Source organism: Dipodomys merriami, unplaced genomic scaffold (genome assembly GCF_024711535.1).
Source record: "Dipodomys merriami isolate MVZ:Mamm:240054 unplaced genomic scaffold, mDipMer1.0.p SCAF_57, whole genome shotgun sequence".
Lineage (NCBI taxonomy): Eukaryota > Metazoa > Chordata > Mammalia > Rodentia > Heteromyidae > Dipodomys > Dipodomys merriami.
The window spans coordinates 6,957,049-6,984,029 of NW_027206146.1; the positions used below are offsets into that span (position 1 = coordinate 6,957,049).

At 54.3% G+C, this 26,981-nt stretch overlaps 1 protein-coding gene across 2 annotated transcripts; it reads left to right on the forward strand.

The window, feature by feature from the left end:
- The first annotated feature begins 17 nt into the window (after positions 1-17).
- Positions 18-25,787, forward strand: LOC138812843 (DNA ligase 1-like). 2 transcript variants are annotated; one of them, XM_070001059.1, is made up of 28 exons: positions 18-208; positions 5,200-5,265; positions 7,176-7,274; positions 7,647-7,782; positions 9,250-9,376; positions 10,480-10,578; positions 13,487-13,585; positions 14,194-14,481; positions 14,592-14,664; positions 16,842-16,922; positions 17,142-17,198; positions 17,621-17,793; positions 18,279-18,445; positions 18,790-18,866; positions 19,468-19,559; positions 19,642-19,741; positions 20,061-20,146; positions 20,454-20,569; positions 20,709-20,804; positions 22,058-22,168; positions 22,601-22,672; positions 23,302-23,446; positions 23,524-23,606; positions 24,278-24,430; positions 24,683-24,736; positions 25,012-25,155; positions 25,449-25,541; positions 25,635-25,787. In XM_070001059.1, the coding sequence occupies exons 2-28, from the start codon at positions 5,249-5,251 to the stop codon at positions 25,716-25,718; spliced, it is 2,922 nt and encodes a 973-aa protein (XP_069857160.1). In that variant the 5' UTR covers positions 18-208; positions 5,200-5,248; the 3' UTR covers positions 25,719-25,787. The 2 variants fall into 2 exon arrangements, with proteins under 2 accessions (XP_069857160.1, XP_069857161.1); XM_070001060.1 differs by having other exon boundaries at positions 13,490-13,585.
- The last annotated feature ends 1,194 nt before the right edge of the window (positions 25,788-26,981 follow it).

The following is a 26,981-nucleotide window of genomic DNA, read 5'->3' on the forward strand; positions in this document are numbered from 1 at the left end:
TTGCTAGGGAAGACTACAACTCCCAGAATCCTTTGAGTGGCGGCGGCCGCCGCGGCGCGAACAACACCCTGACCCCGCCTCCGGACGGCCCCGCCCCCTGACCCCCGAAGTCTGCGCGCGAATTCCGTGGCGCGAATCTGGGACTGCCGGGTACTCGGAGCTGAGCGACTGAGGCGTCCCGGAGCAGCGGCTCGCGGGGAGGCGCGAGGCAAGTGGAGCCGCCTAATGCGAGGCTGGGGCTGGCGAGCGTGCAAAGCGTTCTGGGCCCGTGGGTTTCCCGGGTTCGCGGTGGCGGCCAAGGAACGGGCGCGGGGATGCTGAGGGGCCGAGGGCGCGCGCAGGCAGCGGGCCCCGGGCCGGCGGCCTGAGAAGGGGCTGAGGACCCGAGACCCTGGCAGCTGAACGTAGTTAAGAGGTCTAAAGAGGCTTGGAGGGGCCGGGCCGCGCGGGAGGGGGAGGGGCCAGAGGGCTGGGGGCGGGGCCACCTGGGGAATTATCCTGGCGCTGCGGGTGGGCTCGGGAGGTCATCGGGAAATTAGCATATCCTGGGGAGGCGGGGCCGACTTGGAAGCTGTGGCCGCTTTAGGGCGTGGCAGGACGCCTCACGTGAGCTGCGAGGGGCGTGTCCCTCTGGGGGTTGGGGCCTAGGCGGGTTCTGTGGTCTGCCTAGGTAAAGGCCTCCTCCTGAAGGATCCATCCTGCTGGGGAGAAGTCTGGTCTTGTCTATGGCCTGATGCATGCTGGAGCTGAGCCGATCCAAGGGAGCGCCTGACAGCCAGAAAGAGAACAGTCAAGCCATAGCTGGGGAGCACGTAGGGGAGGCTTAGGACTTATTGATGCTTTATCTTCTAGCTTTTTGATGATTAATTGGAGACCAGAGTCTCACCGACTTTTCCTGTCTGGGGCTGTCTTTGAACCTTGATCCTCAGAGCTCAGCCTCCTGAGTAGCTGGGATTACAGGTGTGAGCCACTGGCACCTGGATTCAAATGATAACCTTATTCCTAATTTTAGGTTGCTCCTTTTCTCTTGGGTCGTGAAACCTTTCAAATAAGTAACTTAGCATTATATTGCCTCCTCTCCGTTTTCCTTTTCCTTTCCCCTGCCTCGTGCCAGAGATAGAATTTAGAGCTTCCATGTGGTACTGTGTAGCCCCAGCTGTCTTTGGACTCAGAATCTTCTCGTGTCTCAGATTCTGAGAGTACCAGCCTGGTACTACCACACCCAGCTTGACTTATTTTTGTATTTTTGAGGGGGAAAGGAAAGTAAATTTTTATCATGGGACATTTGAGTAGGAAAGTAGACAGCAGTGTCAAAGCAGTATGTTCCCTAACACCCTCCCCCCTCCCTGTAGTTAACAGAATGTAACTTGAAGCAACAAAAAAACCTGGGTAACTATAAGTAGGTACCAGGTGTAAAAATATCCTTTTGTGCAAGTCAAGCAGAGTGGTTCTCAGAGCTCCCATTGAGTAACAGTGTCTCTCTTCTACATTCCCTTTTTTTTTTTTTCTTAATTTGGTTTGCTTCTTTCAGGTTTGGTTCTGGGTGGTCTGAGCCTCCACAGCTGTATAGTTTGTAGTGCTTGGCTCACTAGACCTTGAGCAAATGTAGAGCAGTACAATAGGCCTGGACTTGGCTTGGCCATTGGGCCTGGTGTTCAGCAGCCATCTCTACCTGGAACTTAGCGACCTGTTCTGTTCTTTGTGGGGCTGTATTCTGCTTCTGCAGAGGCATGCTTCTGTCTAGAGGGATGAAAGATGGGTCTTTGTTTACTCAGTGCAGACTGGAGTCAAATTACTTGGATTGAATTCCCCTGTACCATAGATGAGCTCTGAGTTCAGTGACTCAAGGCAAGCCAAGCTAGTAGTAGTAGTGTGTGTGTGTGTGTGTGTGTGTGTGTGTGTGTGTGTGTGTGTGTGTGTGTGTGTGTGTGTGTGTGTGTGTGTGTGTGTGTGTGTGTGTGTGTGTGTGTGTTCAGAATCTGGGCACTGTCCCATAGCTTTTTTACCCAAGGTTAGCACTCTACAACTTAAGCCACAGTTCACAATCCTCCTGTTTCATCTTCCTGAGTGTTGGGATCACAGGCATGTATCACTACACTTGGTGCTTCTTTCCTTGTGGGTGAAATAGGATGGAAATGAGCAGTGCCCTGTTAAGTTGTTGAGAGGCACAGGTAACATTATGGTTCTGGCTCATGTCACCTCTATAGCCCTCGGATCTAGAGCCACCTGCATCCTAATACATCCCAGTGCAGAGAGACCCTTCCTTTCCTCCTCAAGTTGGATGGTGGTCAAGGACATGGCTGCTGGAGCTCCACACCTGACTCTGCAGCCCACGAAGCTGTGTGACTTTGAACAAATTATCTAACCTGTCTGGGCCTCCATTCCTTATTTGTAAAATAGCTATAATAAACCAGAGTAGGATTTTTAAGCACGTGTAATAGTATCACCTAGTAAATAAATACCTTGGTTAGTTGTTTTTTTTTTTTTTTAAGGAGGGGGGTTGGGAAGGTGGCTTTGTGACAGAGTGTTTGCCTAGCATGCATGGTTTGATTCCTGGGTTTGATTCCTCAGTACCACATACACAGAAAAAGCAGGAAGTGGCACTGTGGCTCAAGTGATAGAATGCTAGCCTTGAGCAAAAGAATCTCAGGGACAGCGCCCAGGCCCTGAGTCCAAGCCTTAGGACTGGCAAAATAAATAAAATAATTTTTTTAAAAAGAGAGCTGGCACTGGGGCTCATGCCTATAATCCTAGCTACTCTGGAGGCTGAGATCTGAGGATGGTGGTTAGAAGCCAGTCCAGGCAGAAAAGTCCCCTTGAGACTCATCTCCAATAAACTACTCAAAGCCAGAAGTGGTACAATAGCTCAAGTGTTTAGCCTTGACAAAAGAAGCTCTTGAGTTCATGCCCCAGGACTGGGTAGGAGGAAAAAAAGAAGTTGTTTTTTTTTGTTTGTCATGGGGCTTGAACTCTGGGCTTGGGTGCTGCCCATACACTCTTCAGCTCAAGGCGAGCACTCTACCGCTTGAGTCACAGTGCCACTTCCAGTTTTCTAGTGGTTTATGGGAGATAAAGAGTCTCACGGACTTTCCTGCCTGGGCTGGCTTTGAACCGAGATCCTCAGATCTTTGCCTCTTGAGTAGCTAGGATTACAGGCATGACCGGTGCCTGGCAAAAGAAGTCTTTTATAAGAAAAGTAAGTAAAAACATTCAGGTCATGTGCAGTAGTGGTGGAAATCACCAAAGTGTTGGTGTCTGGGAAATGGGTTTGGAAGAAACAGTTGGGGGGGGGGGTGGTGAATCGGGCTCAGCCCTGTCTCTAGCATTCCATGTGCCCTTGGAAGGATGGACTCCCTGAACACTTCATCACCAGGGCACAGGGTCCCCATAAGATGGTAACGTATGGCAAGAGAAGTACAAAACTACTGCATAGATGGTCAGAAAGGGTCTTAGAGCCAGTGCCTGATGAAGCTTAGGAGGGGAGGGGAGGGATTGGACACAATACTGTGGATGGAGCGTGGGGGCTGTGGACTAGGGTGATGTCAGGCAGTCCTCAGAGGGAAGATTCAGAAGGAAGTGTGTGTGGGGGGGGGGGGGGGAATAGAAAAGTTATTTAGAGCTTAGATTTACTAGTTCTTAAAAGGTTGAACCGGTAATACAAGTGTATAGTTCACACTAAAATCCGGCCTTACCTCTATCCATAGAAAGACTGGGCCAAGCTGGGTGTTGTGGTACAGGCCTATAATCCCAGCCTTTTGGCAGGCAGAGGCAAGGGATTGATAGTTCTAGGCCAGCCTGGGCAGAGTTAGTGAGGTATTATCCAAATAGACACAAGGGCTGGAATATGGCCAAAGTGAGTTCAGTACTGAAAAGGAAGGAAGGAATGAAGGAAGGAAAAAAAGAAAAAGAAAGTTTAGGACACACCCTGTCCCTACCTGATCTGCCCTTTACACTTTCGTGGGTTTTTTTCGGTGGGTTTGCCAATGCACGCAGAATTATTTTCCCCATCTAGCAAAATTGGTAACAGATGGCCTAAATACCATCTTCTGAACTCTTGACTGTTACTTAAATTTTTAGTATGTCTGGGATTTTAGGCAATATTAGTACCCAGGGAGAATTCTTTTGTTCTGTTTTATTGTTCATCTTTTCAGGGTTTTTTCTTTGTGAGGTGTTTTTTTTTTTTTTTTTTTTTGGTCAATCTGAACTCTGGGCCTGAGCTCTATCCCTCAGCTCTTCAGCTCAAGGCAAGCGCTCTACCACTTGAGCCACAGCGCCACTTCCAGCTTTTTCTGGAATTGAAACCAGGGCCTTATGCATACAAGGCAAGCACTCTACCACTGAGCCACCTTCCCAGCCCCCTCAACTTTTCTTTTTCTCAGAGTTGCTAGGATGGAACCTAGGGCTTTGTGCATGCCAGGGAGAGCAGTCTGTCAATGCATCTCCAGCACTGTTTTTATTTTTGTCATGATTGTAGCTTATAGAAAATTGTAAAACTCTTATATCCAGCCTCCCCATCAGTGGCCTCTTATCACAACCAGGAAATCGGCACCAGTGCATTACCAGATCTGGATTCACAACTTAACTGGGCAAGCCTGTGTGTGTGTGTGTGTGTGTGTGTGTGTGTGTGTGTGTGTGTGTGTGTGTGTGTGTGTGTGTGTGTGTGTGTGTGTGTGTGTGTGTGTGTGTGTTTAACTGGGCAAGCCTGTGTGTGTGTGTGTGTGTGTGTCTTGATCCTTTGTACAGATCTGTGTAATCACAACAGTTGACCAGTGTCACAAAATTGCCATGGTTCCTGTCACTTTTAGGACTTCATATGATCACCCAAGAACAATTTTTTTTTGGCCGGTCGTGGGGCCTGAACTCTGGGCCTGGGTACTGTCCCTCAGGTATTTAGCTCAAGGCTAGCATTCTACCACTTGAGCCACAGCGCCACTCCAGAAAAACTGGATAAAAATCTTAAGAGGTCTCAATGAATCCTTCATATTGAATGAAAAGTCTGTGTATGCTAAAGGCGACATCTTCCCTTTTTCTCCCATTTGGAACTTTTACACTTCATTCTGGTTTATAAAATTGAGAGTTTCTGGTTGTAGTTTTTGTTCTTTCGGTGTTTTTTCCTTTGAGGAAGTGATTTTTTTTGTGTGTGGGGGGGGTGTCTTTGCATAATCAATATCTTCAGGGGTCTTTGGATTTGTGTTTCAGGAGAAGAAAGACCAGGAAGGAGAGAGGACGGGAGCATTTGGACGCCATCATGCAACGAACTATCAGGTAAGGACCCCACATGCCCCATGCTCACGCTCCATACTTGCACCATAGCTGTGCCTTTCCTTAGAACTTCCTGTGTCCTCACACTGGCATTTCCAGGATGACCAGCCTGGAAAAGAAGAGATGTTATGAGGAGACAGGTAGAATTGTCAGTTGTGGGGCTTGACCTCACAGCCTAGACAATACCCCTGAGCTCTTGCTCAAGGCTGGCACTCTTACTTTGAGCCATAGCACCACTTTCCAGTTTTTGGGTGATTAATTGGAGATAAGAATCTCATGAACTTTACTGCCTGAGCTGGCTTCCAACCATGATTCTCAGATTTCAGCCTTCAGACTAGCTAGGATTACAGGTATGTTCCACCAGCACCCAGCTTAAAGTATTATTAATTTTTTTTAATTTTATTTTTTGTTCTAGTTCTGGGGCTTGAACTCAGGGCCTGAGTGTTGTCCCTAAGCGCTTTTCTCTCAAGGCTAGTGCTCTACCACTTGAGCCACAGCTCTACTTCTGGCTTTTTTCTGGTTTATTGGAGATAAGAGTCCCATGGACTTTCCTGCCCTGGGCTGGCTTTGAACTTCCATCCTCAGACCTCAGCCTCCTGAGTAGCTAAGATTATAGGCATGAGCCATCAGCATCCAGCTTAGAGTATTAGTTTTAGTTACTATTTCTCATTGGGGGGGATGGAGAACTTAACTCTGGTCAGCAGTTGTTACAACCTAGGGGTGTGGGGGCTTGCTGGCGCCATCTAGTGGACAGAAGCAAGACAGAGCCTACTCAACTCCAGTGAATACCTTCCCCATGTGCACACATATGTGCACTTGGTGCGTGCGCGTGCGCACACACACACACACAGAGGATGGCCCAGCCTCCTGTCAGTTTTACCTGGGAGAACAAGCCTGGAGTCTTGGGAAGGGAATTGCTTATCATAATGGCTTCAGGCTTAGTTGGGTCTAGCTGTCAGATTTTATCACTGGAAATCTCTCTCTCTCTCTCTCTCTCTCTCTCTCTCTCTCTCTCTCTCTCTCTCTCTCTCTCTCTCTCTCTCTCTCTCTCTCTCTCTCTCTCTCTCTCTCTCTCTCTCTCTCTCTCTCTCTCTCTCTCTCTCTCTCGTCAGCCCGGTAGTCTTTGATGTTGTTACAAGTCACTCTGGCTTCCCAAAGGAGGGAGTGTCTCTTTTTCCAGCAGTATTTAAAGTCAGGTTTAGCCAGGTACTGGTGGCTCACATCTGTAATCCTAGCTACTCAGGAGGCTGACGTCTAAGGATAGTTGTTTGAAGCCAGCAGAGGGGGCGGGGAGGGCTGGGGAGTCAGCCAGCGGGGGAACGTCTGTGAGACTCTTTATCTCCAACTAACTACTGAAAAAATTAAAAATTGGTAGTGGAGTTGTGGCTCAAATAGTAGATCTCTAGCCTCGAGCATAAAAGCTCAGAAACAGTGCCCAGGCCCTGAGTTTAAGCCCTAGAACTGGCACCAAAAAAAGGGGAAAAAAAAGTAAGTAAAGTCATATTTAAACTAGGAGCGCATCCTATCCCCAAGCCAGCTGCTTTGGCCCCAGGCAGACAGTGTACTGATTGGGCCAGACTTAAGTCTTGTATCCGTGGTGGGTCATCAGTGATGTCATATGTATAGAGAGGATTCTGGAAAGGGCCATCTCAAGAGGAAAATGGAGTGTGCTAGCAGAAGGGGAAGGGGGGGCTATGCAGCTCAGGAACCTGGGAGGCAGGAGGAGCCCAGAAACCGGGGAGATAGATGAGTGGTCTGGGGACAGCTGGTCCTGGATGGCCAGTATCTTTGGCTGCCCACCAGTTCCCCATAAGAGTTGCTCTGTGTCTTTTCACACGTCGCTTCCTTATGCATGGTAACTGGGTGGCGCAATGCTGTCAGCATTTCCCTTCTGCACCCCTGTGTTTGTCCAGGTCATTTTTCCAACCTGCCAATGAAGGTAAAGTGAAGAAGCCTGAAAAAGAGGCTACAACCAAAGGCAGCAGAGAGACGGAGGCCCCTGCACCTCCCAAGTAAGGGGCCTGCAGGCAGGTGGGGGAAGGGCAAGGGCTTCTCTAACCCTTTTCTGCCTTGTGTTCTACTTAACTCACCTACTATAGAAATTAGCATCGGTAGATACTGAGGAGGTTTCCAGTTTGCTGGCATAAGGGCTCCTTGCTCTGGGGATTAAGCTGTGGCCTCTTGTGTGTGTTCTGAGAGAGATGGTATGGGGCCTCTCCCAGGCTCACAGCTGCTTCGTCTTTACACCGCAGATGGATGAATGGTACCCAGGTGCTAAAAAGGAGGGGTGGAGGCTTGGCTTAGCAAGAGCCTGCCTAACAAGTGTGAGGACCCAGATTGGACATGGTGGTGGCTATTGTCACAGCCGCCTGGCCTCCCTGCAGGGCGGCGCTGAAGGAGCAGAATGGAGTGGTATCTCCAAGTGACTCTCCAGTGAAGAGGCCGGCGAAGAAGGCAGCCCGGGTTCTGAGCAGTGAAGGGGAGGAGGAAGATGAAGCCCTCGATACCCACAAAGGCCAGGTAGGCCCCTGAGGCCCCTGCCAGCACAAACCTACTTCCTCTTTACCCCTGGAGCCCAGGGCAGCAGCTGCTCAGGACTGTGGAGACTTCCTGGAATGTGGGCAAGTCGAGTGCTTGTGCCTAGACTACAGGGTTCCAGTTCCCACTCTGCCCAGGTTGTTACATGTGTTCCCCAAACTCAAGCAATGTGTACCTCACAGTAGGAGGTCCTACAAATGCCTTGCCACTGATCCACACCCCAGCCCTTGAGCAACCTGTTACCCCTGCCCATGTAATACAATGTATCATAGATTTGAGAGACTGGAACACAGATGTTTCTAGAAGCCTAGGCTTTGCTCTGAAGATGGTAGGAAAATAAAATTATGAAGCCCATGAAAAACAGTAAGATAAGAAAAAGAGGGTGATAAGAAAGTAACAATGAACATGATCAAAATGTTTTATGTGTATGTATAGAACAAAGAGGCTCCCGTATACAGTTCATATGTGCTAATAAAAGTCTTTTAAGAAAGTATTCTGAGTAGGATCAAGGCAGGTGTAGCTTTGGTCAGGGCAGAATTCCAAATATCCCTTTGAGGCTTCCTGCCTGAGGGATCCAGATAGGAGATAGGAGCTACTCCTGTGACTAAGAAAGAGTAGAGAACTGTTGCTCAGATAGGTCACTGTTATCTAGGTGGCTGAAGGGTAAAACAAGCCTGAATGCATCCTGGAGGTAGAAATTTTTGTAGGCAGCTTCTACCTTTAGCTTGTGATCTTCCGTGCCTGGGGGTGGGAAGATCTTGGTCTCACTACCAAAGCTAAACCTAGTAGCTATCAGCATGAGGATTTGTGGGCTCTTGAGTCTTTGGCCCGGCATCCAGTGGAGAGGAGAGCAGTAGGCTTGAACTCCGCAGCTGGTCCAGGGCCCTTTGTGGTTGGTTAATAGCACACTCACAAAGAACATTGGCTTGGGAAAGATTTATTTTTCTCTCTGATGAGCACAGAAAGCTCCAGATCTGCTAGAAGCCTCAGAGTCAGAGCTTTGCAGCCTGCTGCCCCCAGATGTCTGTCTTCGGGAGTGGCAGTGTGCAGCCCCTCCTTTCCAAGTGAATGTTGTTAGAAGGAGAGAGTGCTTCATTTCCCCTCCTGCTCCATTGCATAGAACTGAAGTTCAGGACCTCCCTTAGCAGCAAGGGAGGCTGGGAAATGTAGTCCTTAGGACCAACCCCACACTAGCTGTGAGGGGAGCTGGGAAATGTAGTCTTCTGTTGGGTGATCATATGCATAGTTACACATGAAAGGTGCTGTTACTGTAGACCACAGAATTGTGACTGGGGTTCACATTGGGAAGAATCTGGAAGCAGGAAGTGACCCTGGGAGATGGAGCACTTGTGGGGGTAGGACCCTAGGGCAGGCTAGAGTTGGTGAGCTGATGAAGCCACATTGGCCCGCCCCTTTCTATTCACCCAGAACTGCTCTTTCCTTTTCTAGAAGCCTGTGCCAGCCTCCCCAAAGTCCTCACCTTCCAGCTCTGGCACAAGTCCCGAGAACAGCCCTTCTGGCCCAGATACCTCCCCCATGGACACTTCCCCATCCGGATTCCCAAAGCGGCGCACAGGTAAGGGCCTGAGCCTTCTCAGCTCCTGGACTTAGACAAGGGTGACCGGCGAAGAAGACCACCTCTAGGAGAGGAGGGAGGGTGGGTTGGGAAGGCCACTGAAGCTGAGTGGCGCTCCATGTACACGCCAAGCACTGGGTTAGGAACAAGGGGACGACAGCTCAGTCCTAGAAAGCCCACCTGTGGGGATGCCCTTGTCCTTGGATTTGGGAAGGGAAAGTTTGCTGCAGGGAAGGACAGGACGGGGTCCACATGTGACCCAGAAACCCCTGAGCCTGCCTGCCACGTGCTCACAATGGCTCCGCTATGGCTGAGGAACTGGCTTTCTCCTGTGACGTCATTTTAATTGAGCTCACATTGGAAAGTAGACCCACATGGAGCATGCCTAACCCGTGATCTGAAGTCTGTAACGCTTCGGACGCAGACACTTTTGTGAACCCCATTAGTCCGCTTGGCAACTGTGCAGCTGTTCCACAGCTATAAAGTTCTGCCCTTTTATCTCCTGGTGCTAGCATCATCCGTGCCCGCAAAGGTTCTCCCGCTTCACCCCAGGCTGCATCTGTTTGAGGTGTTTCCTCATGGCTTCTGCCACCCAGAAGCAGAGGGTCCCCGTGCCAGATTATTTCCTTGGGTGTGTTGCCATCCAACTGCTACAATGGGCAGCCAGAGCTTGCTTTGTAAGGATGCCATGGCCATGAAGCATGCCTCAGTGTCTCCACTCCCCCCCTCCAAGTTTTAGGGAGCCAGCCTGCATCAGTCATTGAGGTTTGGTTTCCGTCTGTTGGAGACCTTTCCAGGGGTGCAGCTAGGGCACAGAGAGCACCCACTGGAGTCAGGCGCCACTGAGAGAGCATGTGGCATCGTCATCAATTATTCGGGGTTACTGCCATTCTTCAGAGGCAGGGGAGATGGGCACCAAGGGCTTAAATAGCCTGCTGAGGTCACCCGGCCAGTTCCCAGCAGGGCTCGCGGGCTGAGGCTGGTGCTGGAACAGTTGGCTGGCTGAGGGCCAGGTAGGGCGCAGCCCACTCGGGAGGTGGGGGGGGTCCCCCTCAGCTTGGCCTGCCCTCTGAGCTCAGCCACCGATCCCTCTGCCTTCCCAGCTCGGAAGCAGCTCCCAAAGCGGACGATCCAGGATGTTCTGGAAGATCAGAGTGAGGAGGACAAGGACAGAGAAGCCAAGAAGAGGAAGGAGGGAGACGGTAAGGCACCAGAGGACAGGGCGCATGTGTGTGAGCGGGCACACAGGGTTTGGGCCCTGTGATTCGATGCCTGTCGGCAGTGGCTATCTCAAATCCCTATACAGCCCCCACCACCATGGAAGCGTCTGGATTCGCCTGTTGTCAGTCTCCATTCAGGGTTCATCACACAGCTTCCTGCCTTTGTCTTCTACAAGTATTTTCCTTTTTTTTTCTTCTTTTTTCGCCAATCCTGGGGCTTGAATTCAGGGCCTGGGCACTATCCCTAAGCTGCTTTTGCTCAAGGCTAGCACTCTACCACTTGAGCCACACCGTCATTTCTGGCTTTCTTTTGTGTGTATGTGGTACTGAGGAATCGAACCCAGGACTTCACGCATGCTAGGCAAGCATTCTACCACTGAGCCACCTTCTCAGCCCTTAGAAGTATTTCCTTTTAGACAGTTTCCAGTTCCTTTTTAAATAAACTTTTCCCTAGACCTGAGGATCCTGAGCGCTGTGGTCACAGGTGGGGTCGGGGAGGGGCTTAGTGTCTTGGTGAAATTTTCCTGGTGCCCCTGGTATAACACCTGGGGCACATCCCAATAGTAAGCAGTTGTGGTTGGCAACAAAATAGAAATATTATACAGGTGTATAATAGCTCCTAATGGAACTGTTAAGGTCTTACAAATCATCAGACATTCTGCCCCACGATGACATTCTGCCCCACACGAATTTGGGTTTTAAAACACACGATCTTGGGTTTTTATAACTTCTGAAGTCAGCAGAGGACCCTTCTTCGTGAGGAATATGATGGAATTGCCGGCCCCAGGACTCCCCAGGGTCTAGATTTAGGGGTGCTCAAGTCATTACGTAAATGATGCAGGACTCATGCGCCTTAGTTCTCTCTGGGTGACAAACTGTCCCTGGTGCGGTGCGGGCACTGAGGAGGTAGCTGTTGGTCTGGGCTGACTAGGGAATGGTGACCAGAAGAGAGGTCTGAAGCTAGGCTAGGTAGCTCATGATCAAAACTTGAGGTCAACATGGGTAAGGTAGATACCCTGCTTTGGAAAACCAAAATGGAAACGCTTCACACATTTAGTGCATACTATATGGTTTTGGATAACTTTCATTTGTAGTTGGTGAGACTGGGCACTGGGAACCCATGGGGACTTTGGGCTAACTGTCCTGGAAGTTTTAAGTATCTTGAGCTTGTAGTTCAGATCGTGTCCAGCAGGTGTCACTGCGTTTCCTTTGAGGAAGTAACTGTGGGCCTCTGCCCTAAAGTTTTCCTGCTTCTCCCACACGTGACAGGAGAAATAGCCATAAAGAACCAGATATGGGCGCCGGTGGCTCACGCCTATAATCCTAGCGCTTCTCCCACATGTGACAGGAGAAATAGCCATAAAGAACCAGGTATGGGTGCCCGGTGGCTCACGCCTATAATCCTAGCTACTCAGTAGGAAGTTGAGATCTGAAGATGGCAATTCAAAGTCAGCCTGGGCAGGAAATTCCGTGAGACTATTCTCTCCAATAAACTACTCAGAGAAAGCAGAAAGTAGAGCTGTGGCTCAAGTGGTAGAGCACTAGCTTTGAGCACAGAGGCTCAGGGACAGCGCCCAGGCTCTGAGTTCAAAGCAAAACCAAAACCAGATCTATTATCATTTGAGGCCTGAGATTTTTGCCATTCACAACCCTGTTGGACAACTGGGCTTTTGTTTGTTTAGTAAAAGGTTTTCAGTGAGCACAGGTTTCCCTTGGCAGGTTTTCACTGCTAGAAATTCAATTTCCTATGGCAGTTTCTGGTGAGCTACACATCACATGGGACTGTGAGTTGGGGTTCTAGGTGTTGCTGATACACAGGTGGATAGGGCAGAGTGGTTATCCTCTTTCTACCAAGGTGATTCTTTTCCCAAGTTAAGAGTTGGCAGTCTTTGCTGAGGAACTGGGGATCGAACCCATGGCCTCACACATGCTGTGCAAGAGCTCTAGTGCTGAGCCACGCGCCCAGCCCTTTGTTTGGAGGGGAAGTCTCTCAGACTTTGTCTGAGCTACCCTTTTTTTTTTTTTTGGTCGGTCGTGGGGCTTGAACTCTGGGCGTGGGCACTGTCCCTGCGCTCTTCAGCTCAAGGTGAGCATCTACCGCTTGAGCCACAGTGCCACTTCCAGTTTTCTAGTGGTTTATTGGAGATAAGAGTCTCATGGACTTCCCTGCCGGTGCTGGCTTTGAACCGCGATCCTCAGATATCAGCCTCCTGAGTAGCTAGGATTACCGGCGCCCAGCCTGGGCTACCCTTATACTCAAGGTGTCTCTGTCTCTGCCTCTCGAGTGGATGGGATTACAGGTGTGCATCACCACACTTAGCTCATTTTGCAGTTATTTCAGTTATCTTAGAGAACTTTCCAGTTTGTCTTCCTTCTATAAAGTGAAATAGTGACATGGCCAGCATGCCCTCCCATGGGTGGCTGATGTGGATTATTAGTGGTGTCTCTAGTATCTGTGCCAGGGACATACACAGAATGCTGTGTTGATTCAGCATGCTCCGTGCCAGTCCTGGGACTTGAACACGGGGCCTAGGCACCCTCCCTGACCTTTTGTTCTCAAGGCAAGTGCTCAATCACTAGAACCACAGTGCATTTCCAGCATTTTTGGTGGATAAATGGAGATGAAGAGTTTCACAGACTTTCCTGCCCAGATTGGCTTTGACCCTCAATCCTCAAATCTCAGCCTCCTGAGTAGCTGGGATTACAGGTGTGAGCACAGGCACCTGGGCAGATGACATTGTTTTTATTTAAAATCTGTCCATGGCTGCTGGAATCTGCAGGTATGGAGCCCAGAGATGTGGAAGGTCGAGCCCCCCTACAGTAGACAGAAATGCCCTAGGCTAGTGGAGTGGCCAAGTGAGTTTTTGCCCATTTTTCTCTTTATCTCCAGAAGCAGAGACCCCAAGAGACAGCCCCACAGAGACCAATGTGGTAAAACCAAAAGGAGAAGAGGAAGAGGACCAGCCCGCGACACCCCCGAAGTCCCCCAGTGAGTGCCTCACCTTGCCCCAGTCCCATGGCCCTGATTTGGTGTTCAGATGTCTTTGAGGAGGGAGGGGGGAAAGTCCTTTGAAACAAGTTCATGTTTAAGGGAGACATGGAGGCAGTGGTAGGTTAGGTTGTGAGTGTCATTTATTGCCGTGCATGGGGTCGCAGGAGAGCTGTTCACCCCGCAGCACGTTGTTTGCGACCCAGCCTGGCACTGATTGTTCAGTGGTGCCCAGGCTGAGTTCTAGAACTTGAGAGACAGTGTGGTCACCCTACATCTCACGCTGGGGTGTCTGCCACCCCTGCGTTGTCCTCACACAGGCGGCTTGGGTGCAGCCAGCAACTGCTAGAGACCTAGAGACTCTGCTCTGTGGGGAGCTTTGTTCATTAAACCAACAGTTCTAAGCGTTGAAGCCCAACGCGGCCATCACCTTGGTTAGCAGTGTGTAAGCATCCTGCTGTGGAGGCATTGTGTCTGGCTGCCCAGAGGAGAGGGCACAGCTGGCTAGGTTTCCTGCCCACAGGACATGGTTACCTCGGGGTTAAGAAAGTCTAGAGGTAGAAATAGGCCCTGTGCCTGTAGAAGCCCTGGCTGCCCTGTGCCTGTAGAAGCCCGGACTCCAACCAAGACAGAAAGCAGCCCTGCGCCCAGGGCGGCGGGCAAGCGGAAGCGGCTGGAAGAGGAGAAGCAGCAGCAGGAAGAGAAGCAGCCAGGGGAGGAGAAGCAGCCAAGAGAGGAGAAGCAGCCAGGGGAGAAGAAGCAGCAGCAGGAAGAGAAGCAGCCAGAGGAGGAGAAGCAGCAGCGGGAAAAGAAGCAGCCAGGGGAGGAGAAGCAGCGGCAGGAGGAGCCAAGCAAGCCCCTTCCCAAAGCCCCCCGCACGCTCAGCAGCTTCTTCAGTGAGTCCTCTCCCCCCCCCCCACCCCCAACTGTGCATCTAGAAGATGGGTGCTGGATGGAGAAGGGCTGTGGGGAGGAAGGACCCACCATTTCCTGGCTTCCTCCCCAGCCCCCCGGAAGCCCGTGGTCAAGGCGGAAGTAAAAGGAGAGGAGTTGGGTGCTGCGAAGAAAGCGGCCAAGGGGTGAGTGTGACCTGGTGTGCTCCCTTTTTCCGTACCTGTGTCCCACTGCCCACAGGGTTCGGCCAACTTTTTCTGTAATGGGCCCCATCGTGAGCATCTGAGTGGGAGGGGTGCAGCTGGCGGGTCTCCATCCAGGGCTGGAGTCTGGCTGATGTTCATCCCCGGCCTAACTTTCCCCTCAGCAAGGGCTGGACGACACAGACAGTCAGGTGTTTATAAGGCCTTTCTGCCATGGACCGGCTCTGTCGGGACGACGGAGGACACCTAGTGGAGGAACTGGAATAGGCGGGGAGATGGCAAACAGACAACTCACACACAAGAGGAGTGGATGCTGAGTGCGATTTATTGCAGAGGTTTACAAGCTTTTATAGCAAAAGTCTCCAGGAGAAAGGGCAAAAGGTTACACAATCTTGCTGCAGGGCTTCATTCTTGGGTGGTCACCAGCTGGTCGCCTGATAGGCATTTGTTTCCGGCTTTACCTCTATTTTTAAGAAATACAATGGGTTTCGATGTTTATCACCAATTAACCATTACTTTTTTTTTTTTTTTTTGGTCCAGTCGTGGGGCCTGAACTCTGGGCCTGGGCACTGTCCCTCAGCTCTTCAGCTCAAGGCTAGCGCTTTACCACTTGAGCCACAGCGCCACTTCCAGCTTTTTTCTTTTTGCTTATGTGGTGCTAAGGATTCGAACCCAGGGCCTCATGCATGCAAGGCAAGCGCTCTACCGCTGAGCCACCTTCCCAGCCCACCATTACTTTTTTCTATAGAGGCCTTAACTGTCCCATAAGATCTTTCCTGTTCCTTCTTTAATAGTAAGCACCAAGGAGGCCTAGATCTAGCAAGTTTCTTAGTAAATGAAAGAGAGTAACAGGAAATTCTTTTTCCTAAGTAGTTCTCCCAGCAATTGCCATACATTCTTTCTGTTCTAGCTGTGCCTACAGCTTCTTGTAAATCTCTTACAAACAATTCCTTCTGCTGAAGTGTCGTTATGAAACCCCCAATACTTTTATATTTACTTATGACTTGTCTACTAGCCTCCATAAGAGGGGCTTTCAGGGTAGCACTTAACTCTGGTGAGTTAGTCATATTTTTAAGGCACTCATCAGATGTTGGAGTCGTCAACATTCTTAAGAAAGAGCTTTGAATAAGGGAATGTTGAGCATGAGTAAGTACAATGAGCAGCAGAAACAGTAAAAGATTAATAGGCACTCTTATACACTGAAGAAAAGAAAAGCAGGGACAGAAACACATCTTTCCCAGGGGCTTGCCAGCCTTTCCAGGAGGTAGGCCTCTTTGAAGCCCCATTCTCTGAGGTACACTTTGGTGAAGTCCCATTCTCAGAGATAGGTCTCTGTGAAGCCCCATTCTCAGGTCTGAAAGCAGGTTTCCCATGCTAAGCAGACTCCACCGGAGTAGGCGTGGCACCTTTCTCCTTAGTTGGTTGAGATAAACCTATTTATTCCACTGATGACTGAGAACCATGTGGTGGTACACAGTGGCTTTAGCTGCTGGAGGTTGTACATGAGTAAGCAGCACAGAGTCCTTGTTTTCTAGAAGTAAGCGCTGGGGCAGGGAATTGTGTGGGGGAGGTGGGAAGTTGCAGGTCTCAACGAAAAGGTCCAGAGGCCTTCACTGGGTAAAGGCTGGATTTGAGTGAACAATCTAAAGCAAAGGAGGGAGGGAGTTTGGAGGAAAAGAGCAGCAAGTACAAAGGCCCTGAGGCTGGAGGACTTGGGCTGGAGGCGAGTGAGGAAGGGGGACTTTATGAGCTTGTTTGGAGGTTCTAGCAGGGGAGCGCAGCTACTCGTATACCCTTGACCGAAGACCGGTCCTCCTCTATCGGGGATGGTCGTCCTCTTCGACCAAGCGCGCAGCTTCGGGAGGGACGCACATGGAGCGGTGAGGGAGGAAGGGGACACCCGCCTAGCCAGCCAGATCAGCCGAATCAACCCTGGCGATCAATGGGGTGACATGTCGCAGCCAGATCGCCCTCACATCCGGAAGGGGGACTTTATAAGAACATGCGTGGAGTCAGAGGTGACGACACACAAGACCCAGTGCTGTCCTTGTTCCTGATCGCAGCCTGGCACTCAGTGGGTACTCAGGAAACACTTGTGGGACAATAACTTGTCTGACTCAGAGATCTACCCAGGCTCATCTCCCTTGTGCCTCCCACAGACCCCTGGACCCGATGAGCTACAATCCTGGCAAGAACAACTACCACCCCATCGAGGACGCCTGCTGGAACCCTAGCCAGAAGTGAGCTTCCTGCTTTTCACCCCGCCCTGGATACTGGGTCTCATGGGGACACCATTGTTGTGGAGGGGGGCAGGGGGAGCCGTGCTGTGTCTCACTGTTTGGGGGTGTGGCAACGTGGAAAGGGGTAGCACAGGGCAGCGTGGGGTGCAGGGAGGCCACCCCCCCAAGTGCGGGGTGCAGGGTGGTCTGTTGAAGGGCTCTGTGTGTCTCCCTTCCCAGGGTCCCTTTCCTGGCTGTGGCGCGGACATTTGAGAAGATCGAGGAGGTGTCCGCTCGGTGAGTGGCCAGGCCTGGGGCCGTGGAGTGGGCCTCACGTCTCGTGCATTCTAGGCAGGCCCCAGAAATGGTTGAATTCCCCGAGCAGCGTAGCAGTGTGTGAGTGTGTTCTCGAACCTCAGACCGAAGCCCTAGGCTGGCCCCACCATCTTTCTGTGCTTCTTTTTTTTTTTTTCTATCCATTGTGGGCCTTAATAAGGACGAGCCTTGTGGGGGGCGGGGGGGGGGGGGGATTCTCAGTGCGCATGCGTGAGCTCAGGGCCAATCCCCTGTACCTTGCTGAGAAGCTACCCCGGGGAGGGGAGTGCTCATGGCCCTGGGATGGTGCCCATGGCCCAGGCCCTTCCTGCCTTTCCCCTGCTCGCTCTGCTCCCCACTCTGCCCCTGAGGACCCCCATGGTCGCCCCCGTTCCCTCCTCCAGGCTCCGCATGGTGGAGACACTGAGCAACTTCCTGCGCTCCGTGGTGGCCCTGTCACCACCAGACCTGCTCCCGGTCCTCTACCTCAGCCTCAGCCGCCTGGGGCCTCCGCAGCAGGGCCTGGAGCTGGGCGTTGGCGACGGCGTCCTCCTCAAGGCCGTGGCCCAGGCCACAGGTGGGGGGGGGGGAGGGGCGGCGGGATGTGAAGGCTTTGAAGGGAGGTGAAACCACTGTGGGTGCACCCAGGGGCGGTGGGGGGGTGGGCAGGGGAAGGGGGGTTGAATGGGTGAGAGGCTGAGATTTGCAGGGGAAGGGGGAAGGAGGGCAGGAACAAGGACCCCGCTTCTTCTAGCTGCTAGAGTCGCTGTGGAGCCAGGTGTGAGAACAGTCGAGGCCCGGTGGAGGTTGGCAATCAGAGAGGGTGTCGGTGGCCAGCTAGGATGAGGGTCCAGTCCTCCCTGCTCCCCGCGACCCCACCTCGCCCCTGCCCTGCTGGTGATGGCCGCCACCACCTCCCCACTCACCCTCGTGTGCGCCTCACACCTGACCACAGGCATCGGACACCTGGCAACAGGAGGAGGTTCCCCCCACACACACACCAGGGAATGGACACACAGCCACCCTGCCCTACTCACCCCCACCTTGCCTTCCCCCCACCAGGCCGGCAGCTGGAGTCCATCCGTGCCGAGGCGGCCGAGAAGGGCGACGTGGGGCTGGTGGCCGAGAGCAGCCGCAGCACGCAGCGGCTCATGCTGCCTCCGCCGCCGCTCTCCGCCGCCGGCGTCTTCAACAAGTTCCATGACATCGCCAGCCTCACCGGCAGTGCTGTAAGTGGGGGGGAGACTCGTCCCGGCACCCCCATTATCTTGGGGCCTAAAGCCAGCCATGGCAGGACATCTGCTTCCTGGACTGGATCTCTGGTTCACCCCTCTCCACTCTCAACACTGGGAGCTCCAGAGATCCCAGGGCTCCATGCGCCCCTGCTGGTGTCAGGACTGGGCACATGCTCACTGGACAATGAGGGAGGGAGGGTGACAACGAATATGAATTTCTTTTATCACCCCAAGACAAAGGTCCTGGGAGTCAGGAAGCGTGGGTGGGGAGGAGGGAGGACGGGGCGCTGGACCCACAGTGAGATGACTGCCAGGTCCCCGCTCTCCCTCCTCTCCAGTCCACTGCCAAGAAGATAGACATCATCAAAGGTCTCTTCGTTGCCTGCCGCCACTCGGAAGCCCGGTACATCGCCAGGTGTGTGTGTGGGGGGGGGGGGGGGTGGCAGGTGAGGGGTGGCCTTGGGGCCGGACAGGGGCCTAGGAACCCAGCAAAGGAGAAAAATTGGGGGAAGCTCAGTCCTTTTCTTTGCCTGGAGAAGGGTCCTGTGGTGGATGGGTAACGCGTGCTGTGATTGATAGGTGACGTCTGCCCTGGCCTGAGCTAGGCAGTGGAAAGAGCATTTTTAGGTGATGTGCCCTGTGTGAAGTGGGCCATGCTATCAGTTTCCCCAGCTGCTCTGAGGTGCATTCTGTGCTCTTCACCCCCTTGCCAGAGCAGGTGAAGGCAGGGACATTAAGCCACTAGTGCAGGCCAGGTGGGGCCGTATCACCACGCCCAGTGGGGAGCCACATTTCAGTTCCTTACACCCACCCTGTCTCAGCAGCTGGTGTTAGGGGTGCCTGCGTCTACCCCCAGGAAGGCCAGTGGTCAGTTTCCACATCTGTGGAATGGGGTCACTGACCTCCAGCCCCCCCAGGATTGTTGTGATTGCTGAGTGGGTCAGGAGGGGACTGGATGGGGGGAACTAGAACAAGGCAAAGGGGCCGCCGGCCTACCTCACACTGCTCTCTCCCAGGTCCCTGAGTGGACGGCTGCGCCTTGGGCTGGCGGAGCAATCGGTGCTGGCTGCCCTCGCCCAGGCCGTGAGCCTCACGCCCCCAGGCCAAGGTGAGTCCCCTGGCTACACCTTGATGGGTCCCGGGAGCCAGGGGCAGCTGAGCCGCCCTAAGCCCTGGTGAATGTCCCTTAGGATTCCCCCCAGCTGTGGTGGATGCTGGGAAGGGCAGGACGGCGGAGGCCCGGAAGACATGGATGGAGGAGCAGGCCCTGGTCCTGAAGCAGACGTTCTGGTGAGACACAGCGGGGAGCAATGGACAACAGCTGGCCCACAGTAGTGATGCCACGGCCGGCTGGCAGAGAGCAAGAGGGCAATCTAGACAGGACTGGTACCAAGCTCAAGGCTACTGACAAGGCCTTGGCCAGGATTTGACAGTGAAGGCATGAGGGCGGCAGGGAGGGGGCAAGTGTGAAATGAAGTCACTGGGAAATGGTCTCCAGCAGCTGACAGAGGCAGGCGGGTGTCCCACAAACACCCTGGCAGTGGCCCTTGCCACGGGCACCAGCGAAGCTGTGCAGGCTCTGCAGCGTGTACCCTCCCCCTCCCCCCAGCGAGGTGCCCGACCTGGACCGCATTGTGCCCGTGCTACTGGAACATGGCCTGGAGCGGCTCCCGGAGCACTGCAAGCTGAGTCCAGGTACCCCCTCCCCCACTCACTGGGACCCTCTGAGACTCAGATGCCCCAAAAGGCAGCAGACTGGCCCATAGTAGCCTGTGACACACCATAGGTGTCCATGGCCCATTGTGCAGAGCTGTGCCCAGCCATCCCCGGGATAGGGGGCAGTGTGGATGTCTTAGATCTGCTTCCCCGAAGGTGCTGACCTTTGTCCTTCCGGGTGGAAAGCGGACACACAACACTGTGCCACCGGGCAAGGCAGGGCTGTGGGGACCGCCTACCCTTCCCCCTGCCTCAGTCTCCCCTAACTTGCCTCCCTCCCTCCCAGGGGTCCCGCTGAAACCCATGCTGGCCCACCCCACTCGAGGTGTCGCCGAGGTCCTGAAACGCTTCGACGAGGCGGCCTTCACCTGCGAGTACAAATATGACGGACAGAGGGCGCAGGTGTGCAGCAGATTCACCAGATTCCTCCTCTGGAGCATTCCAGAGCCTTTGAGCAGTGGCGGTGGGATGGAAGGGACCAAAAGGGAGCTGCATGGGGGAGTGCGCCTCTGATTCCTTCCCTCTGCCCACGCCATGGCAGATCCACTTCGAGGAAGGCGGGGAGGTGAAGATCTTCAGCAGGAACCAGGAGGACAACACGGGGAAGTACCCCGACATCATCAGCCGCATCCCCAAGGTGCGGGATCCTCCACGCCCCCGCCCCCCTCCACTGCCAGGGCAGTGCGGGATCCTCCCCCCCACACACACCTCCACATGAAGGGTGGGGTTAGCTGCAGCGTGAGCAGATGTGACTCACTCCCTACATCCGAAGGCTGGCACAGTGTGGCACCAGCGTCCCCTGCACCCAATCCGCTGTGGCCTCCACCACCCCTGGCTGACCTATCCCAGCCTGTGCTCTGGTGGGGAAGAACTCTTTCTTAGCTGTCCCCCTGCCCACGGACTCCCCACTTGGGTCCTGTGGCCAGCTGTGCAGCTGAGGCTGGGGGCCTGGATGGGACGGGACAGGACCTGGTGTCTCAGAAGCCACAGGCGGGGTGGACAGGGCTGGGCGTGGAGCCGGGGCTTTCTCTGCACCCAGAGGGCCCTGGGCCACTCTGGAAAGTTCCTGTGTCCCTTTGTCTGCCCTTAGTCAGTTAGGCAATGGCTTCCTGCACGCAAGGAATTGTGCCTGGTGCAGGCGCCACGCAGGGGGTGCAGTGGGGTGTAAGGGTTCTGATTTAGCAAGTATGGTACGTGGTTTGCTGAGTTCTGACAAGTTGAATCACCATGTGGTCTCGTCACCTAGAAGTGTCTTCTCAACCAGGTGCTGGTGCTCACGCTTGTAATGCTAGCTACTCAGGAAGCTGAGATCTGAGGATCAAGTTCAAAGCCAGCCTAGGCAGGAAAGTCCATGAGACTCTTTATCTCCAATAAAGCACCAACAAAGCTGGAGTGGAGCAGTGGCTCAAGTGGCAGAACACCAGCTGTTTGATCACAATAGTATCCAGGTCCTGGGTTGAAGCCCCAGGACTGGCACACACACACCAGTGTCTCCTGCCTCAGCCCAGCATCCTGTCCCCTCTGCCCTCCACGTACCAGAAGTGGCATATGCTTAGGCACTTGCCTGTGCAGAAATTCCTGCACGCTGTCTCGGTCAGGAATTCCCGCTGCTGCATGGGCCCGTGGAGGAAAAGCTGACTTACACAAAGGAAATAGGAAAGAGGGCAGGCACCATGAGACACAGGCTGAGGGGAGGGGGGATAGTCGAGCCAGGCCACGGTGGCACAGAGGCTCCAATGTCCAGCCCTGGGCAGGGGTGATCGTGCATGGCTCTTGACGTCACCTGCTTTGTCAGGGAATTGTGGAGATTGCAGGAGAAATGGTGGCTTCCCTTCTATCTCTCGGTCATCCTGCAACGCCCCCAGCTGGGTCTCCTCCTTCACCATGCAGATTAAACTCCCTTCGGTCACGTCTTTCATCCTGGACACCGAGGCGGTGGCTTGGGACCGGGAAAAGAAGCAGATCCAGCCATTCCAGGTGCTCACTACCCGCAAACGCAAGGTACGGTCAGCTTGTTCTCTGCCTGTCACAGCCCCACACGGTCTGTTTCGTCCAGTTCCCACGTCCTAGAAGGAGAATGTTGGTCTGCATGCAGACGTCCTTCCTTTGACAAAGTGGCTGCTAATGCTACAGCCCTCACATTCTAATCCCAGCATCCCAATGAGAAAGGGCACAGGTCTCTTCTGCATCTCTGTCCTTTTACACCCAGGAGCCCCTGCAATCTGTACCCCAGCAGGTTCCCCTTTATGTCTGAATGAAGGGGGCTGGTGAGGGAGTAAAGGTAGGATTATCAGAGCCGTCCTAATTTGTCAGGCCTAGGGCCAGCTGTGTCTCAGCTCTGCCTGGTGTACACCCTTAGCTAAGACATGGTGGGCCGGGACTCAGCAGAGCACCTCACCTCTCCACTCGTGATCTCTATTCTGCCCCATGCAGGAGGTGGAAGCGTCAGAGATTCAGGTGCAGGTGTGCTTGTACGCCTTCGACCTCATCTATCTTAATGGCGAGGTGAGCACCCAGGCTGGGGCAGGGCTGGGGGGCAGGGGGTGGAGCCAGAAGATGAGGCTCCTCCCCTGGTTTTCTGGTCTCCTCCCTTGTCTTACCGAGTGGCAGCGCTGCAACTGGGCTGGGCTGCTGTGAGCATGGACGGATGGCTTGGGAAAGGCCAGTGGCTACTGTCAGAGAAGCCGGGGCTCCGTTCCCCAGAGCTGAAGCCACAGGTGCCGAGCTTGGCACACTGGGTTTTCTGGTGGCTCATTGGAGATAAGAGTCTCATGGTCATTCCTGCCTGGGCTGGCTTTGAACCGCCATCCTCAGATCTCAGCCTCCTGAGTGGCTAGGATGACAGTCACGAGCCACCGGCGCCCGGCTTTTCTGTGGGCCTTTTTCTAGGAGGATTGGGGTGGGGGTGGGGGGCGTTTATTTGGTGGCGACAGAGTCTCACTGTGTAGCTCAGGCTGGAAGTAGAGAGCTCCCAGCCTCAGCCTCCCAATGTGCCAGGACTACAGGTGTGCACTACCCCACCTAGCCGTAGGGTTTGCTCAGAGCACAGCCCCAGAGTTGGGGCAGAGCGTGTATTCCAGCCTGGTGGTCATGGTCATCGTGTCCATCCTCCCCTCCGCCCATCCTCTCTGTAGTCCCTGGTCCGGGAGCCGCTGTCCCGGCGCCGGCAGTTGCTCCGAGACAACTTCGTGGAAATGGAGGGCGAGTTCGTCTTCGCCACCTCCTTAGACACCAAGGACACAGAGCAGATTGCTGAGTTCCTGGAGCAGTCAGTGAAAGGTGGGGAACCCCTCTGCCACTCCCCCCACCCCAACCCTGTCCCAGGGCATTGTGGGTCATGCTGCCTGTCCCTGCAGACTCGTGCGAGGGACTCATGGTGAAGACGCTGGATGTGGATGCCACCTATGAGATCGCCAAGCGCTCGCACAACTGGCTCAAGGTGACCCCATGCTGCCTGCTCACGGGACAGCGAGGGCCTAGGGTCTCTGCGTTTCCAGAAAAGTCCCCTGTGGGCCACGTCCCAGCACTAGGACAGGGCTGGCCATCAGGCTGGAAGCCAGCAGGATCTGGACCACCAGGAGACATAAGAATTTTCTAGAAGTTTTAGGGCATCAGCAGCATCCTTCACACAGGCCCTGGGTGCAGTTGTTTCTGCAGTGGCTCTCCAGTCACCCTGGAGTGAGGCGCAGGTGTCAGTGGGGACGGGCAAGGGGCGTGCAAGGCCACTGGGCCTTTGTGTTTCCCCTGTCCTGTGGACCAGAGGCCGCCGTGGGTCCATACCCTGCCTCACGTTTTTCCTTGGGCCGGTGATGGCCCCTGTAGCCTGTGCAGCTGCGCACCCACTACCCAATCTCACACCCACAGCCCCTGCCTGGCACAGTGGAGTGAGGGAGAGAGAGCATCCAGGTGATGCCCGCCAGGCACCCTGGGGTGCTCCTATAATCCCAGCACTGGAGAGGCAGAGGCTGGGAATCTCAAGTTCCAAGTCAGCCTGGGATACCAAGCAAGGCAACAAAAGCAAAACAGGGATGATTCCCCAGTCCCCCAGGGCTGTGTCCCCTCCTGGGGCAGTGCCTCTCACCCCTCCCCCATCCCCCATGCCCTTCCCAGCTGAAGAAGGACTACCTGGATGGTGTGGGGGACACCCTGGACCTCGTGGTGATTGGTGCCTACTTGGGCCGGGGGAAGCGGGCCGGCCGCTATGGGGGCTTCCTGCTGGCCGCCTACGACGAGGACAGCGAGGAACTGCAGGCCATATGCAAGGTGCTGGGGGCTGGGTGCTCCCTGCAGAAGTGGGAGGGAACGTAGTTTAGACTCCTAGGGGGACCTCCTGCCATGCAGACCGATCAGCTCCTCTCCTCCACGCAAAGGGCTCCCCTTTCCTAGTGTTGTGTCCGCAGGGGTGAGGTAAGTGAAGGATGCGTCCACCTCCCTCATCCACCCACGTCCTCCCTACCTGCCCCCTCACCCCCTGCCTCACCCAGCCACGTCCTTACCCATCTGTGCCCTCCACAGCTTGGGACCGGCTTCAGCGACGAGGAGCTAGATACACACTACCAGAGCCTCCGGGTGAGCCACCCCCCCCCCTCCACCCCCACAGGCTGGGGCTCCACAGGCACAGTGGGCTGCCAGGGTACCCAAGCCAAGTGCCAAGTATCACCGGGCAACGCCCAGGGAAGGGTGCCCTGCAGGCCCCACCACTGTATTCCTCCTCTCACCACCTCCTCTTGTGCCCAGCATTGCCACTTTAAGGCCTTTCGCCCTCTTCCCGTACCCTCCCCCTCTCCCACCCCAGACCTGGGATGTGAGACCTGCCCCTTTCCTGTGACCCCCCCTCACCACAGGAGCTGGTGCTGCCCACCCCGCGCCCCTATGTGCGCGCCGACGGCGCTGTGGCCCCTGATCACTGGCTGGACCCCCGCGCCGTGTGGGAGGTGAAGTGTGCGGACCTCTCCCTCTCCCCCATCTACCCCGCCGCCCGAGGCCTGGTGAGTGACTCGGCCCGGACCCCGGTCTAGCTTAGCGCTTGAGAGGAGGCCTCACGGATGGTTTGCTGAGGCCAACCTCGAACCACGCACGGTCCTCACTGTCTCAGCCACTAGAGTAGCTGGGATTCCAGACAAGGAGCCACTGCTCCCCACAACGCCCTCTTCAGTCCTTCCACACCCCATCGCTCAGCCCCCATGGTACAGATCAGGAAACTGAGGCTGGGGTAGACTGGGCATGAGGAGACTGGGCGGCCCCTGTGGAGCCCCCCCCCCAACACTGGCACCTCCCGCAGGTGGATAGCGAGAAGGGCATCTCCCTGCGCTTCCCTCGCTTCGTCCGTGTCCGCGAAGACAAGGAGCCTGAGCAGGCCACCACCAGCACCCAGGTGAGGGGCGGGAGGGTGGCTGGGCTGGGCTGGGGGGAGGGCCTGGCTGAACACCCCCACACATACATACCCCACCATCCCTGCACTCTGCAGGTGGCCGCCCTGTACCGAAAGCAGAGTCAGATCCAGAACCAGCTAGGCACCGACTCGGACTCTGATCCTGAGGGTTTCTACTGAGTGCGAGCTTTGCGCTGGCCTGGGCCTGGTAGGCGTTCCCTTGTGTCCTCAATAAATCACTGCTAATCACCCGCAGCGTCCCTTCACTTCTTCCAGAACCTTCCAGAACCTTCCACCTCTACTACTTTGGGAGCTTTGGGAGTGGGGCCCTGTCCTCCTGTGGGTGTGGCCTGTGAGGGCCACACACAGCCCAGTGCAGGGTGGGTGAGGTACATAAGATGGAGATGTGAGGAATCTGCCCAGTGCAGTGTGACATCGCTTGGTACAAGGGAGAGTAATCTTCTAGAAAAGCTTGTTTCCCTGTAATGGCATCTCTGGGATCTGTGCTGGCCTCTGGCCACTCGCTGGCGGGAAGATGAGCAGGAGTGAGGAGATGGGGGACTTGTGGGATTCTCCCAGCCCAGCCATCGTCTCACGCCTGTATTCTCACTCAAACACATGGGGACACTGAGGCACAGGGACAAGCTACGCTCACTGTGTCCTCAGCCTTGGCAGTGGCAAGCCAGGAGTTGGTGTGGCCACAGACGGTCACAGCTGGTTCCTTGTCCCACAGGAAGGGTCATGTCTGTTGTGTGTGGGTGATGGGCTGGGGGCCCCATTATCAGTTCTCCCCACCCTGTTAAGGTGTGCCATGATGGAGCTAGGGTTGTGGATGGGGTACCCCAGGAAATGCGCCCCCCCCCCATCACACGGCATTCTGAAATGACTCATATGATGAGGTGTCTCCCGGAGGCTCCTGGGAAATGATGGGAAGAGATGCCCATCACTTGATCAACTCTGCGCCTGATTCCTGAGAAAGCTACCCAGATCAGGAGGAACATTATCTGCTAGCATACGGCAGTGACCTCTAGTCTAGCCTGGGGTGAACTGAGATTTGGCCTTGGTTCCTAACCTTAGGGTGGGGGGGCAGGTTCTGAAGATAAAGGTGGGCGTGTGGCCACTTCCTAGAAATGTGATTCTGCAGGCTATGCTGTCATGTCCTCTCCCTAACCCTTATCAACACCTGCCAGAGGCCCAGAAAGTGCCAGAGCCACATTGGGCACTACTTCTCCTCCTCCTCCTCCTTCTTCTTCTCCTCTTCCTACCTTCCTCCTTCCTTCTTCCTCCTTCCTCTTCTTTCCTTTCTTCCTTCCTCTCTCTCTCTTTCTTTCTTTCTTTCTTTTTTTTTTTTTTATTGGTCCAGTTGCAGGGCCTGAACTCTGGGCCTGGGCGCTGTCCCTCAGCTCTTCAGCTCAAGGCTAGCACTCTACGACTTGAGCCACA